We start from the raw sequence: 17338 nt of genomic DNA on the forward strand, positions 1-17338 counted from the left end.
TAATAAAGAATCAATGTAGGCACGCACTAAAGAGTCAATGTAGTGGCACGTACTAAAGAGTCAATGTTGTGGCACGTACTAAAGAGTCAGCGTTATTAATTTCACGTACTAAAGAGTCAATGTAGTGGCACGTACTAAAGAGTCAATGTAGGCACGCACTAAAGAGTCAATGTAGTGGCACGTACTAAAGAGTCAATGTTGTGGCACGTACTAAAGAGTCAGCGTTATTAATTTCACGTACGAAAGAGTCAATGTAGTGGCACGCACGAAAGAGTCAATGTAGTGGCATCTACTAAAGAGTAAATGTAGTGGCACGTAATAAAGAGTGAATGTAGTGGCACGCACTAAAGAGTCAATGTTGTGGCACGTACTGAAGAGTCAATGTTGTGGCACGTGCTAAAGAGTCAATGTAGTGGCACGTACTAAAGAGTCAATGTAGTGGCACGTACTAAAGAGTCAATGTAGTGGCACGTACTAAAGAGTCAATGTAGCGGCACCTACTAAATAGTCAATGTAGCGGCACGTACTAAAGAGTCAATGTAGTGGCACGTACTAAAGAGTCAATGTAGTGGCACGTACTAAAGAGTCAAAGTTATGAACTTCACGTGCTAAAGAGTCAATGTAGTGGCACATAATAAAGAGTCAATGTTATTAACTTCACATACTAAAGAGTCAATGTTATTAGCTTTAAGTACTAAAGAGTCAATGTAGTGGCACGTACTAAAGAGTCAATGTAGTGGCACGTACTAAAGAGTCAATGTTATTTGCTTCACGTACTAAAGAGTCAATGTAGTGGCACGTACTAAATAGTCAATGTTATTTGCTTCACGTACTAAAGAGTCAATGTAGTGGCACGCACTAAAGAGTCAATGTTATTTGCTTCACGTACTAAAGAGTCAATGTAGTGGCACGTACTAAAGAGTCAATGTAGTGGCACGTACTAAAGAGTCAATGTAGTGGCACGTACTAAAGAGTCAATGTTATTTGCTTCACGTACTAAAGAGTCAATGTAGTGGCACGCACTAAAGAGTCAATGTAGTGGCACGTACTAAAGAGTCAATGTTATTTGCTTCACGTACTAAAGAGTCAATGTAGTGGCACGCACTAAAGAGTTAATGTAGTGGCACGTACTAAAGAGTCAATGTTATTTGCTTCACGTACTAAAGAGTCAATGTAGTGGGACGTACTAAAGAGTCAATGTAGTGGGACGTACTAAATAGTCAATGTAGTGGGACCTACTAAAGAGTCAATGTAGTGGGACGTACTAAAGAGTCAATGTTATTTGCTTCACGTACTAAAGAGTCAATGTAGTGGCACGTACTAAAGAGTGAATGTAGTGGCACGCACTAAAGAGTCAATGTAGTGGCACGCACTAAAGAGTCAATGTAGTGGCACGTACTAAAGAGTCAATGTAGTGGCACGCACTAAAGAGTCAATGTAGTGGCACGTACTAAAGAGTCAATGTAGTGGCACGCACTAAAGAGTCAATTTAGCGGCACCTACTAAAGAGTCAATGTAGTGGCACGTACTAAAGAGTCAATGTAGTGGCACGTATTAAAGAGTCAATGTTGTGGCACGTACTAAAGAGTCAATGTAGTGGCACGTACTAAAGAGTCAATGTAGTGGCACGTACTAAAGAGTCAATGTAGTGGCACGTACTAAAGAGTCAATGTAGTGGCACGTACTAAAAAGAGTCAATGTAGTGGAACGTACTAAAGAGTAAATGTAGTGGCACGTACTGAAGAGTCAATGTAGTGGCACATACTAAAGAGTCAATGTTATTAGCTTCACGTACTAAAGAGTCAATGTAGTGGCACGCACTAAAGAGTCAATGTAGTGGCACGTACTAAAGAATCAATGTAGGCACGCACTAAAGAGTCAATGTAGTGGCACGTACTAAAGAGTCAATGTTGTGGCACGTACTAAAGAGTCAGCGTTATTAATTTCACGTACTAAAGAGTCAATGTAGTGGCACGTACTAAAGAGTCAATGTAGGCACGCACTAAAGAGTCAATGTAGTGGCACGTACTAAAGTGTCAATGTTGTGGCACGTACTAAAGAGTCAGCGTTATTAATTTCACGTACTAAAGAGTCAATGTAGTGGCACGCACGAAAGAGTCAATGTAGTGGCATCTACTAAAGAGTCAATGTAGTGGCACGTAATAAAGAGTCAATGTAGTGGCACGTACTAAAGAGTCAATGTTGTGGCATGTACTAAAGAGTCAATGTAGTGGCACGAACTAAAGAGTCAATGTAGTGGCACGTACTAAAGAGTCAATGTAGTGGCACGTACTAAAGAGTCAATGTAGTGGCACGTACTAAAAAGAGTCAATGTAGTGGAACGTACTAAAGAGTAAATGTAGTGGCACGTACTGAAGAGTCAATGTAGTGGCACATACTAAAGAGTCAATGTTATTAGCTTCACGTACTAAAGAGTCAATGTAGTGGCACGCACTAAAGAGTCAATGTAGTGGCACGTACTAAAGAATCAATGTAGGCACGCACTAAAGAGTCAATGTAGTGGCACGTACTAAAGAGTCAATGTTGTGGCACGTACTAAAGAGTCAGCGTTATTAATTCCACGTACTAAAGAGTCAATGTAGTGGCACGTACTAAAGAGTCAATGTAGGCACGCACTAAAGAGTCAATGTAGTGGCACGTACTAAAGAGTCAATGTTGTGGCACGTACTAAAGAGTCAGCGTTATTAATTTCACGTACGAAAGAGTCAATGTAGTGGCACGCACGAAAGAGTCAATGTAGTGGCACGTACTAAAGAGTCAATGTAGTGGCACGTAATAAAGAGTCAATGTAGTGGCACGTACTAAAGAGTCAATGTAGTGGCACGTACTAAAGAGTCAATGTAGTGGCACGTACTAAAGAGTCAATGTAGCGGCACCTACTAAATAGTCAATGTAGCGGCACGTACTAAAGAGTCAATGTAGTGGCACGTACTAAAGAGTCAATGTAGTGGCACGTACTAAAGAGTCAAAGTTATGAACTTCACGTGCTAAAGAGTCAATGTAGTGGCACATAATAAAGAGTCAATGTTATTAACTTCACATACTAAAGAGTCAATGTTATTAGCTTCAAGTACTAAAGAGTCAATGTAGTGGCACGTACTAAAGAGTCAATGTAGTGGCACGTACTAAAGAGTCAATGTTATTAGCTTCACGTACTAAAGAGTCAATGTAGTGGCACGTACTAAAGAGTCAATGTTATTAACTTCACATACTAAAGAGTCAATGTTATTAGCTTCACGTACTAAAGACTCAATGTAGTGGCACGTACTAAAGAGTCAATGTTATTAACTTCACATACTAAAGAGTCAATGTTATTAGCTTCACGTACTAAAGACTCAATGTAGTGGCACGTATTAAAGAGTAATGTAGTGGCACGTACTAAAGAGTCAGCGTTATTAACTTCACATACTAAAGAGTCAATGTAGTGGCATTTGCCCACTGACAAAGACATGATCAGTCTATAATTTTCATGGTAGGTTTATTTGAACAGTGAGAGACAGAATAACAACAAAAAAATCCAGAAAAACCCATGTCAAAAATGTTATAAATTGATTTGAATTTTTATGATAATAGTGAAAACATCAAAACTATGAATAACACATATGGAATCATATAGTAACCAAAAAAGTTTTAAACAAATCAAAATATATTTTATATTTGAGATTCTTCAAATAGCCACCCTTTGCCTTGATGACAGCTTTGCACACTCTTGGCATTCTCTCAACCTGCTCCATGAGGTAGTCACCTGGAATGCATTTCAATTAACAGGTGTGCCTTCTTAAAAGTTAATTTGTGGAATTTCTTTCCTTCTGTGTTTGACCCAATCAGTTGTGTTGTGACAAGGTAGGGGGGTATACAGAAGATAGCCCTATTTGGTAAAAGACCAAGTCCATATTATGGCAAGAACAGCTCAAATAAGCAAAGAGAAATGACAGTCCATCATTACTTTAAGACATGAAGGTTAGTCAATACGGAACATTTCAAGAACTTTGAAAGTTTCTTTAAGTACAGTCGCAAAAACCATCAAGCGCTATGATGAAACTGGCTCTCATGAGGACCGCGACAGGAATAGAAGACCCAGAGTTACCTCTGCTGCAGAGGATAAGCTCATTAGAGTTACCAGCCTCAGAAATTGCAGGCCAAATAAATGCTTCAGAGTTCTCTGTAGCTCAGTTGGTAGAGCATGGCGCTTGCAACGCCAGGATTGTGGGTTCGTTTCCCACGGGGGGCCAGTATGAAAATGTATGCACTCACTAACTGTAAGTCGCTCTGGATAAGAGCATCTGCTAAAATGACCAAAAAAAATAAAAGTAACAGACACATCTCAACATCACCTGTTCAGAGGAGACCGTGTTAAATCAGGCCTTCATGGTCGAATTGCTGCAAAGAAACCACTACTAAAGGACACCAATAAGAAGAAGAGACTTACTTGGGCAAAGAAACACGAGCAATGGACATTAGACCGGTGGAAATTTGTCCTTTGGTCTGGAGTCCAAATGTAAGATTTTTGGTTCCAACCGCTGTGTCTTTTCGAGACAGATGATCTCCGCATGTGTATTTCCCACCGTAAAGCATGGAGGTGGTGGTGTTATGGTGTGGGGGTGCTTTGCTGGTGACACTGTCTGTGATTTATTTAGAATTCAAGGCACACTTAACCAGCATGGCTACCACAGCATTCCGCAGCGATACGCCATCCCATCTGGTTTGGGCTAAGTGGGACTATCAATTGTTTTTCAACAGGACAATGACCCAAAACACACCTCCAGGCTGTGTAAGGGCTATTTTACCAAGGAGAGTGATGGAGTGCTGCATCAGATGACCTGGCCTCCAGAATCCCCCGACCTCACCCCAATTGAGATGGTTTGGGATGAGTCGGACTGCAGTGAAGGAAAAGCAGCCAACAAGTGCTCAGCATATATGGGAACTCCTTCAAGACCATTGGAAAAGCATTCCAGGTGAAGCTGGTTGAGAGAATGCCAAGAGTGTGCAAAGCTGTCATCAAGGCAAAGGGTGGCTATTTGAAGAATCTCAAATATATTTTGATTTGTTTAACACTTTTTTGTTTACTACATGATTCCATATGTGTTATTTCATAGTTTTGATGTCTTCACTATTATTCTACAATATAAAAAATGGTAAAAATAAAGAAAATCCCTTGAATGAGTAGGTGTGTCCAAACTTTTGACTGGTACTGTGTATATATATATATATATATATATATATATATATATATATATATATATATATATATATATATATATATATATATACAGTATATCTCAATAAATAAATAAACACAGGAAAAATCACGTGTTTGACTGCACTGGGCCTTTAATATAGTACTATACAGTGCATTTGGAAGGTATTCAGACCCCTTGACTTTTTCCACATTTTGTTATGTAACAGCCTTTTCGTAAAATTGAATACATCTTTTTTTTCGCCCTCATCAATCTACACACAATACCACATAATGACAAAGCAAAAACTGTTTTTAGAAATGTTTGCAAATGTATTTTAAAATAAAAACGTAAATATAACATTTACATAAGTATTCAGACCCTTTACTCAGTACTTTGTTGAAGCACCTTTGGCAGCGATTACAGCCTCGAGTCTTCTTGGGTATGACGCTACAAGCTTGGCACACCTGTATTTGGGAAGTTCCTCCCATTCTTCTCTGCAGATCCTCTTAAGCTTTGTCAGGTTGGATTGGAAGCTTTGCTGCTCAGCTATTTTCAGGTCTCTCCAGAGATGTTCGATCGGGTTCAAGTCCGGGCTCAGGCTGGGCCACTCAAGAACATTCAGAGACTTGTCCTGAAGCCACTTCTGCGTTGTCTTGGCTGTGTGCTTAGGGTCGTTGTCCTGTTGGAAGGTGTACCTTCTTCTCAAACTTCTTACATTTACATTTACATTTTAGTCATTTAGCAGACGCTCTTATCCAGAGCGACTTACAGGAGCAATTAGGGTTAAGTGCCTTGCTCAAGGGCACATCGACAGATTTTTCACCTAGTCGGCTTGGGGATTAGAACCAGCGACCTTTCAGTTACTGGCACAACGCTCTTAACCACTAAGCTACCTGCCGCCTAAGAATGATGAAGGCCACTGTGTTCTTCAGGACCTTCAATGATGCCGACATTTTTTGGTACTCTTCCCCAGATCTGTGCCTTGACACAATCCTGTCTCGGAGCTCTACGGACAATTCCTTCGACCTCATGGCTTGGTTTTTGCTCTGACATGCACTGTCAACTGTGGGACCTTATATAGACAGGTGTGTGCCTTTCCAAATCATGTCCAATCAATTGAATTTACCACAGGTGGACTCCAATCAAGTTGTAGGAACATCTCAAGGATGATCAACGGAAACAGGATGCACCTGAGCTCAATTTCGAGTCTCATAGCAAAGGGTCTGAATACTTATGTTTATAAGGCATTTCTGTTTTTTATTTTTTATAAATTAAAAAAATATTTTTTTTTTTTCGTTTTGTTATTATGGGGTTATTATTATTATTATTATTATTATGTAGATTGATGTGTAAAATAATGTAATCAATTTTAGAATAAGGCTGTAACGTAACAAAATGTGGAAAAAGTCAAGGGGTCTGAATACTTTCCAAATGCGCTGTAGCTACAGTAGGCTACTCACCAGACGGACTGAAAGGCACAAAGTTCCGTGGCAGGGTGCTGGATGCTGCTGGTTGGCTGAATTGGCGAGGGGAGCGGCTTCGGCCCAGTCGTGGGGACGTCTGACCCATGGTAGCAGAGTCATACGGGGACAGCAGATTGGACAAGGGCTGTGAGGGTTGTACCCTCCCCCGATGTGATTGGTCGTAGCCAGGAGCATGGGAAGGAGGGGAGGGGCTTGAATCAATGTAGCTGATTGATCCCTGTGGGCTGCGGTCGTAGGTCATTTGGCGAGACGGAGAGGGAGACGCACGTCGCTGGGTACGAGGTGATTGGTTGGGAGGGGTCAGCTGATCATAGGAGTAGTTGGGGTCAAAACCTCCAGAGCGATGGGAGGGCGGGAGAGAGTATCTGTCCCGTTGTGCCTGGGAAGGGGTGAGCTGGTGGGGGGAGAAGACAGGGGAGGAGGGCCTAGCTTTACTGCTGGAGATTATGGAATCCAGGTTGGAGCTGGTGGAGTAGGGGAGGGTAGTATTGGGGGAGTAGGGGAGAGAGCTGGAGCTGGGGGAGTAGGGGCGGGTAGTGCTGGGGGAGTAGGGGAGAGAGCTGGAGCTGGGGGAGTAGGGGCGGGTAGTGCTGGGGGAGTAGGGGAGAGAGCTGGAGCTGGGGGAGTAGGGGCGGGTAGTGCTGGGGGAGTAGGGGAGAGAGCTGGAGCTGGGGGAGTAGGGGAGGGTAGTGCTGGGGGAGTAGGGGAGAGAGCTGGAGCTGGTGGAGTAGGGGAGGGTAGTGCTGGGGGAGTAGGGGAGAGAGCTGGAGCTGGAGCTGGGAGTGTAGGGGAGAGAGCTGGAGCTGGGAGTGTAGGGGAGAGAGCTGGAGCTGGTGGAGTAGGGGAGAGAGCTGGAGCTGGTGGAGTAGGGGAGAGTGCTGGAGCTGCCTCCTGTCTGTCTCTCTGAGGTTGAGGGCTGGGGTCTTTCTCTGGGGATTACAGGACCTGAGGGAGTCTGTAGGGAGAGGAGGAGAACATACAGTACAGCACCGATACTGAGCTCTGGATATGAATAGCTGAGGTGTGTGTGTGTGTGTGTGTGTGTGTGTGTGTGTGTGTGTGTGTGTGTGTGTGTGTGTGTGTGTTTACCTGAGAAACAGACTGGGTGCTGGGGGAGACTTCCTGTAACAGAGAGTTAAACTCTCTGGATAACTCATCGGCCTGGGCCAGAGACGCATTCAGGTCCTCGTTCATCGTCTGGACTGCATGTTCTCACACACACACACACACACACACACACACACACACACACACACATACATTAGGAGAAGCAACTACTGCTTAAATATATAGTAGGACAAACTAGATCTATTTTTAACTGTCTTCAGAGTAGAAGACCTGGAGCTGAGGACGAGACCTGACCTGACCTGTTATAGAGCAAGTTCAGGTCAGGAAAAACTCCTGGTCCTACTACAGAGTTTACACAGCTGTTATGTATGTCTCTATGGGTGGTGTTAAAGGGATAGGTCAGGATTTTGGCAATGAAGCCCTTTATCTACTGACCCAGAGTCAGATGAAGCCCTTTATCTACTGACCCAGAGTCAGATGAAGCCCTTTATCTACTGACCCAGAGTCAGATGAAGCCCTTTATCTACTGACCCAGAGTCAGATGAACTCACGGATACCATTAATATATCTATGCGTGCAGTTTGAAGGAAATTGCTAACTAGCGTTAGCGCAATTGCTGGCTAGCATTAGCACAATGACTAGAAGTCTAAGGTAACTGCTAGCGCGTCACTGCACTAGCGCTAGTTAGCATTGGCTCGCGAAACTACTAAAATCCCGAAGTATCCCTTTAAAATGTTGTACTCACACAGTATGTTACTTCCATAGCTAACACAGGGGTCATGTATGTCTCTATGGGTGGTGTTAAGGGTGATCTGGCACTCACAGTATGTTACTTCCATATACTGTAGTAGGTAGAAACACAGTCATGTATCTCTATGACTGGGGTTAACCTCTTCAAATGTAATGGCAAAATGTAGATTTCCGCCTAAATAGACATACCCAAAGGTAACTGCTATTCATGTGTAACTACATGACTCTGACATGCAAAAACTTGGTATATTTGGAAAGAAGACATCTGGGAGATGATGAGGAAATGATCAGAAGACAGATGGGAGTTACATAGTTCAGAATACAGAAGATCAAGCACACACAAAATAACAGTTGTTATTTTATTTTATTTCTTTCATTGACAAGCTATAAGTGAATTATTGATGACCAGAGCTGGAAACACATCAGATGGCTTCCACAACATGTGAACAATACCATCTTGTGATGGTTGTGAGGTTGCTTTGGGACCCCAATTCAGCCATTTCCAACACCAGCTGCTCTCGGGAAGGCCAACTGGGAGAGAGGGGTTTGACCTTTTGCTTTGGCCATCTGCTTGTGGAGAATGAAAAGCATTTACTGTAGCAATGTCCACAAAGTGGTAAAACAAAGTCTTATACCACTTCCTGGTCTAGTGGAGGACCTGGTAGTAGCCTATCAGAGATCAGATTGGTCGACACCCCCCCCCCCATGCTCGTAGTCTTCCTCACCCGCATTGGCTTGCTGGGGAGGGGTGGCTCCCAAACGTCATCATCCAAATCCTCTGCATCCTCCACTCTGGTGAATAAAATAAAAGGATATATTGTTGTAAGACACACAGAATTACAGTTGACTAAATTTACTAAACGACATTACTGTAAAGTAAAAACACCAAGCCTAAACTTTATCTGTACAGTGACTCACATAGAAGGTGTGAAGCACACACAAAGCAAACAGAAACTCTTTGGAGACAAAGGCAGAGGTGAGAACCACAAATAAACAATGGCCATGAGAGATTAGTGGCGTCTCCAAAGTTACAAGGATGAAACAGTAAACAGTGAACTAATATTACATTTACATTTTTACATTTACAGTCATTTAGCAGACACTCTTATCCAGAGCGACTTACATTATCTTATTTTTTTCATACTGGCCCTCCCCGTGGGAATCGAACCCACAACCCTGGCGTTGCAAACGCCATGCTCTACCAACATCCCTGCCGGCCATTCCCTCCCCTACCCTGGACGACGCTGGGCCAATTGTGCGCCGCCCCATGGGTCTCCCGGTCGCGGCCGGCTACGACAGAGCCTGGATTCGAACCAGGATCTCTAGTGGCACAGCCAGCACTTCGATGCAGTGCCTTAGACCACTGCGCCACTCGGCAGCGTAGTAAGTGGCGTCAGGTGTGGTCACAGGATGTTTCCATATGAAACCTAGACAATAACTACTTTGGAATTATATAACATTGAAATGACTTGTTAGATAGGCCTATGTAAACTAAATCCAAAGCACAAAAAGCAGACAACTTATAAAAATGAAATACATATAGTAAACTAGCTATATAAAGTATGAAAATAATTTACTTACAGATCTAAAAGTGGATCCAATCCTTCTAGAAAGCAATCTTCGTCGGCCAAGTCGAAATCCTCTTTTTAGGTTCCTGTTCGATATTCTTAGTTTTTAATAATCAATAATGGTAGGTCACAGGTACATAGGTAGCAGCCGTCTTGAAATGAGGTCTTCTTCGTCTATGAGATTTAACGGCGGTTGGCATCCAATATGTTGCATTACCGCCACCTACTGGACTGGAGTACAACTCCCTTATATTTTGCTTGAGAAATACAATTAATAAAATAAAGAAATACCCTACCATCTAACACTACACTAACAAATAAAAATAAATAAAATAAAAATAAGACCACCCTACTCCACTATTTAAATCTATTGATTCCTACCTCATGCCCTCAACCTGAAAGGATGGGACACCACCACTTAACACACCCTGTAACTCTTCTGACGTCAAGTCTCGCACACCCAAATACCTCTCTGTAGCTGCCACCACAACCTCTATCTTCTTCGACTTACTTTCCATCCCTGCAGTACAATTAATAACCATTGCTATAAATGCTAAAAATCCAATCTTACTGAAACATATATCACTTGTTGGCCTGTCCCTCTGTACTACTCTCACCACTCCTCCCCCTTGACCCCTCTTCCTCTACGTTCTTCACTGCCTCAGCATATGACAACTTCACTACTCTTACCCTGGAAACCTCAACCTGCTTCTCTCGCACGGGACATTTCTGATCCCCAGCCCCATGGGCACCCCTATAATTAACACATACCACTACTTTCCCCAATGCTACACATTCCTTTGTCTCATGCCCTTCTGCACACTTCTCACACCTAGGAACCTCTCTCCTACACACTGCTGCCACATGCCCATGAACCTGTAACAACGTAATGTATTTGGCACATAAGCTCGTACAGGATAACTTATATATCCTAAAATCACTTTGTCGGGCAAAGACTCAACATCAAAACTCAAAAGAACAGACAATGACTCTTCTGTTTCTCCACTCACGCCACCCTGTCTGCGTCGCACCAAACGACGAGCATCACAAACACCGGGTATCTTCCCCTTCAGTTGGTCAACTTTCACATTTACCGCTACCCCAGTAATCACTCCTTTCAATGGCGCCCTTTCCTTAAGAGCGAAACAATTCATATTTCTTTCCCCCATTTGTTTAACTCAGAGCGCCTGCTCCCTCTGGCTAGCAGAAACACAAACCATTATCACTAGACCACTTCTGGTTACCCTCACTGATTCCACAGCACCCAACTCTGTTGTCACCCACCCTGAAACCACAAATGGATCAGCCAAAAGGTAAGGGTCCACTTTTTCCAAAAACGTCACTCCTACAGACCAATCTTTATCCTGACCCTCGGTGCAAGCCTCAGGCTCCGAGTACTTCACCACACCTACCACCTCAGATACTTCACCCTCATTCACTTCCATTTCGCCTCCTGTCTTCAGCTCACTCTGCTTACATTTTCTACCATTCTTCTTTAACCTCTACGGGATCGGTGTCCCGTATACGGGACAGTTGAGCTAACGTGCGCTAATGTGATTAGCATGATTGTTGTAAGAAACAGCAAACTTTCCAGGACATAGACATGTCTTATATGGGCAGAAAGCTTACATTCTTGTTAATCTAACTGCACTGTCCAATTTACAGTAGCTATTACAGTGAAAAAATACCATGCTATTGTTTGAGGAGAGTGCACAACAACAAAAAACTTATCACGGCAACTGGTTTGATACATTCACCTCTGAAGGTAAATAATGTACTTACATTCAGTAATCTTGCTCTGATTTGTCATCCTAAGGGTCCCAGAGATATAATGTAGCATAGTTTTGTTTGATAAAATCAATTTTTATATTCAAATGTAGGAACTGGGTTCTATAGTTTGAACCCCTGCTGTCTCTGGCTCCACACCCACCCCGCCCGGCCATCTAGATGTGTGAAAGTTAGTGTATAAGCTAATGATCCATCATGTATGACATTCCTGGGAGTGTGTAAACTTACATTTTGTATTACGATATCATTTTTGTATGTTCTCTAGAGTTATGTACTTGAAAATGTATCAATTGACCAATTCGGCACATTTGGGCAGACTTGATACAAAATAGTCCAGTATTGCAATGCTTCACTGGATCAATCTGAAACTTTGCGCACACACTGCTGCCATCTAGTGGCCAAATTCTAAATTGCGCCTAAACTACAATATTATATTGTGGCCTATCTCTTGCATTTCAAAGATGATAAAAAAATAAAAACGCATGTTTTTTTGTTTGTATTATCTTGTACCAGATCTAATGTGTTATATTCTCCTACATTAATTTCACATTTCCACAAACTTCAAAGTGTTTCCTTTCAAATGGTATCAAGAATATGCATATCCTTGCTTCAGGTCCTGAGCTACAGGCAGTTAGATTTGGGTATGTCATTTTAGGCGAAAATGGAAAAAAAGGGTCCGATCCTTAAGAGGTTAACAAACCTTCTCCCTTTTTTCCCGCCATTTTTAACTAACTCAAGCTCACAATCTTCCTCCCTCTCTCTCTTAGACCTCCTCTGCCTCTCATTTTCCCTCCATTCCTCCTCCGTATTCCAAGTATACAGTGAAGGAAAAAAGTATTTGATCAACTGCTGATTTTGTACGTTTGCCCACTGACAAAGAAATGATCAGTCTATAATTTGAATAGTAGGTTTATTTGAACAGTGAGAGACAGAATAACAACAACAAAATCCAGAAAAACGCATGTCAAAAATGTTATAAGTTGATTTGCATTTTAATGAGGGAAATAAGTATTTGACCCCCTCTCAATCAGAAAGATTTCTGGCTCCCAGGTGTCTTTTATACAGGTAACGAGCTGAGATTAGGAGCACACTCTTAAAGGGAGTGCTCCTCATCTCAGCTTGTTACCTGTATAAAAGACACCTGTCCACAGAAGCAATCAATCAATCAGATTCCAAACTCTCCACCATGGCCGAGACCAAAGAGCTCTCCAAGGATGTCAGGGACAAGATTGTAGACCTAAACAAGGCTGGAATGGGCTACAAGACCATCGCCAAGCAGCTTGGTGAGAAGGTGACAACAGTTGGTGTGATTATTCGCAAATGGAAGAAACACAAAATAATTGTCAATCTCCCTCGGCCTGGGGCTCCATGCAAGATCTCACCTCGTGGAGTTGCAATGATCATGAGAACGATGAGGAATCAGCCCAGAACTACACGGGAGGATCTTGTCAATGATCTCAAGGCAGCTGGGACCATAGTCACCAAGAAAACCAATGGTAACACACTACGCTGTGAAGGACTGAAATCCTGCAGCGCCCGCAAGGTCCCCCTGCTCAAGAAAGCACATATACAGGGCCGTCTGAAGTTTGCCAATGAACATCTGAATGATTCAGAGGAGAACTGGGTGAAAGTGTTGTGGTCAGATGAGACCAAAATTGAGCTCTTTGGCATCAACTCAACTCGCCGTGTTTGGAGGAGGAGGAATGCTGCCTATGACCCCAAGAACACCATCCCCACCGTCATACATGGAGGTGGAAACATTATGCTTTGGGGGTGTTTTTCTGCTAAGGGGACAGGACAACTTCACCACATCAAAGGGACGATGGACGGGGCCATGTACCGTCAAATCTTGGGTGAGAACCTCCTTCCCTCAGCCAGGGCATTGAAAATGGGTCGTGGATGGGTATTCCAGCATGACAATGACCCAAAACACACGGCCAAGGCAACAAAGGAGTGGCTCAAGAAGAAGCACATTAAGGTCCTGGAGTGGCCTAGCCAGTCCCCAGACCTTAATCCCATAGAAAATCTGTGGAGGGAGCTGAAGGTTTGAGTTGCCAAACGTCAGCCTCGAAACCTTAATGACTTTGAGAAGATCTGCAAAGAGGAGTGGGACAAAGTCCCTCCTGAGATGTGTGCAAACCTGGTGGCCAACTACAAGAAACGTCTGACCTCTGTGATTGCCAACAAGGGTTTTGCCACCAAGTACTAAGTCATGTTTGGCAGAGAGGTCAAATACTTATTTCCCTCATTAAAATGCAAATCAATTTATAACATTTTTGACATGCGTTTTTCTGGATTTTTTTGTTGTTATTCTGTCTCTCACTGTTCAAATAAACCTACTATTAAAATTATAGACTGATAATTTCTTTGTCAGTGGGCAAACGTACAAAATCAGCAGGGGATCAAATCACTTCTCCTGACATACATCTTGTTCTTGCTTTCTCAAAGGACGCCATTTACGAGGCTCTCCAACCAACTCTTTGTCTAAAGTTACTTCCACTGTACTCCTGGTTCGCACCAGGGTACTCTGGCATCGCTGTCTATCTCTCAATTTTCTTATCTTGTTCTTAGCTAACCCGTCCAAAAAGTTCAGCGCTCTCTCGCGTCGCCTCTTCCTCTCTCTGTCGACCGTCCTTATGAAAGTCTTCCTCAAACCGCCAAATATTTCAAGAAGGAAAATAATTAGATCAGCCGGATGTTGGTGTGCATACTTCCTGTGTCGCGCATAATGATGTCCCCCTGCCGATCTTGGCTATCCGCTTCACAAAAAATACCCGGAACTACTTCCAACACAATTCAGAGAACGATCCAGCACCTCAGTTGTTGTGCGGTGTTGACATATCCTTGTCTCAACCAATTGCAGCAATGTGTGATCGATGCGATTAATCAAATCCTCAACAACAAGGACTTCCGGCATGCTCACACACGGTTTCCACTACTTCTTGAAATGAGGTCATCGGCTCGGCCTCCCTTATATATTCGTATGCCCATATATGGTAGTAAGGCACCGATCAATAGCCAAGATACACAGCTTTCCGCAGACACCCTGCTTTTGCAGATAGTGGCTACCGTTGTCATACCATGAATTGAAAACATTATAATAATAGGGTCCCCACTTTACATTTAAGAGGTTTTAAGACAGGAAATGTGTAATACTCACACATGCTGCTTCCATAGGTGTTCTGGGAACTCATGGCTGTGGAGTGGTGGTGGAGGCCACTTCCTGGATTAACAAAACACATGTCAACAACAATACAAACAAACACATGTCAACAACAATACAAACAAACACATGTCAACAACAATACAAACAAACACATGTCAACAACAATACAAACAAACACATGTCAACAACAATACAAACAAACACATGTCAACAACAATTCAAACAAACACATGTCAACAACAATACAAACAAACACATGTCAACAACAATACAAACAAACACATGTCAACAAGCAGGACGAGAGATAACTACACTCACACACCCGATACCGTTCAGTCTGCTAAAGGCAGTGGTAAGGTGTACCCCTTGTTTGAAAAAAAAAGAACAAAAAGCGCACACCTTGTTAGCTTAAACATTTGAAGGGGGAAAAAAATTGATCCCGATTATATTAAGCGATCTATAACTAGGCTTTCCTCCGCGAGGCTTTAGGCTACAAACACGCTGGAAATTAGAGGAGAAAGATGCGACTCCGATGCACATGTGGATATTTGGTTTGTCTCGATGACATTCAGGGGGCTGAGTTACGATCTTCTCAAGTCGAGGAGGAAAAAGCGGCTTTGGAAGTGGAACTTGGACACGAGACACGAGACACGAGAGCTCTTGAAAAAGAAAAGGAGAGTCTCACTTCAGCTCAGATGTTATAGTATAATGTAGTGTGGTCCTCTATAGAGACTATAGGTAGATATATAGAGACTATAGGTAGATATATAGAGACTATAGGTAGATATATAGAGACTATAGGTATATATATATATAGAGAGAGAGACTATAGGTAGATATATAGATATATAGAGACTATAGGTAGATATATAGAGACTATAGGTAGATATATAGAGACTATAGGTAGATATATAGATATATAGAGACTATAGGTATATATATAGATATATAGAGACTATAGGTAGATATATAGAGACTATAGGTAGATATATAGATATATAGAGACTATAGGTAGATATATAGATATATAGAGACTATAGGTATATATATAGATATATAGAGACTATATGTATATATATAGAGACTATAGGTAGATATATAGATATATAGAGACTATAGGTAGATATATAGATATATAGAGACTATAGGTATATATATAGATATAGAGAGACTATAGGTATATATATAGAGACTATAGGTAGATATATAGATATATAGAGACTATAGGTATATATATATAGATATATAGAGACTATAGGTATATATATAGATATATAGAGACTATAGGTATATATATAGATATATAGAGACTATAGGTAGATATATAGAGACTATAGGTAGATATATAGATATATAGAGACTATAGGTATATATATAGATATATAGAGACTATAGGTAGATATATAGAGACTATAGGTAGATATATAGAGACTATAGGTAGATATATAGATATATAGAGACTATAGGTAGATATATAGATATATAGAGACTATAGGTATATATATAGATATATAGAGACTATATGTATATATATAGAGACTATAGGTAGATATATAGATATATAGAGACTATAGGTAGATATATAGATATATAGAGACTATAGGTATATATATAGATATAGAGAGACTATAGGTATATATATAGAGACTATAGGTAGATATATAGATATATAGAGACTATAGGTATATATATATAGATATATAGAGACTATAGGTATATATATAGATATATAGAGACTATAGGTATATATATAGATATATAGAGACTATAGGTAGATATATAGAGACTATAGGTAGATATATAGATATATAGAGACTATAGGTAGATATATAGAGACTATAGATAGATATATAGAGACTATAGGTAGATATATAGAGACTATAGGTAGATATATAGATATATAGAGACTATAGGTAGATATATAGAGACTATAGGTATATATATAGATATATAGAGACTATAGGTATATATATAGAGACTATAGGTAGATATATAGATATATAGAGACTATAGGTAGATATATAGAGACTATAGGTAGATATATAGATATATAGAGACTATAGGTAGATATATAGAGACTATAGGTAGATATATAGATATATAGAGACTATATGTATATATATAGATATATAGAGACTATAGGTAGATATATAGATATATAGAGACTATAGGTAGATATATAGATATATAGAGACTATAGGTAGATATATAGAGACTATAGGTATATATATAGATATATAGAGACTATAGGTATATATATAGAGACTATAGATATATATATATATATAGAGAGACTATAGGTAGATATATAGA

The 17338-nt window shown here is 41.0% G+C and overlaps 1 protein-coding gene across 1 annotated transcript in view; it reads right to left on the reverse strand.

Annotated features, from left to right (window-relative positions):
- ppp1r13l (protein phosphatase 1, regulatory subunit 13 like) overlaps positions 1–17338 on the reverse strand; it is a 93448-nt gene that overhangs the window by 19596 nt on the left and 56514 nt on the right. Inside the window, exons 2-4 of the mRNA XM_084147675.1 lie at positions 15020–15082; positions 7775–7887; positions 6662–7640 (exon numbers count right to left, since the gene is read on the reverse strand). Of these exons, the coding sequence (XP_084003801.1) occupies positions 6662–7640; positions 7775–7887; positions 15020–15053 (1126 nt within the window). The 5' untranslated portion in view covers positions 15054–15082. The remainder of the gene's footprint in view (positions 1–6661; positions 7641–7774; positions 7888–15019; positions 15083–17338) is intronic.

Source organism: Coregonus lavaretus, assembly GCF_964263955.1.
Source record: "Coregonus lavaretus genome assembly, chromosome: 30".
NCBI classification, from domain to species: domain Eukaryota; kingdom Metazoa; phylum Chordata; class Actinopteri; order Salmoniformes; family Salmonidae; genus Coregonus; species Coregonus lavaretus.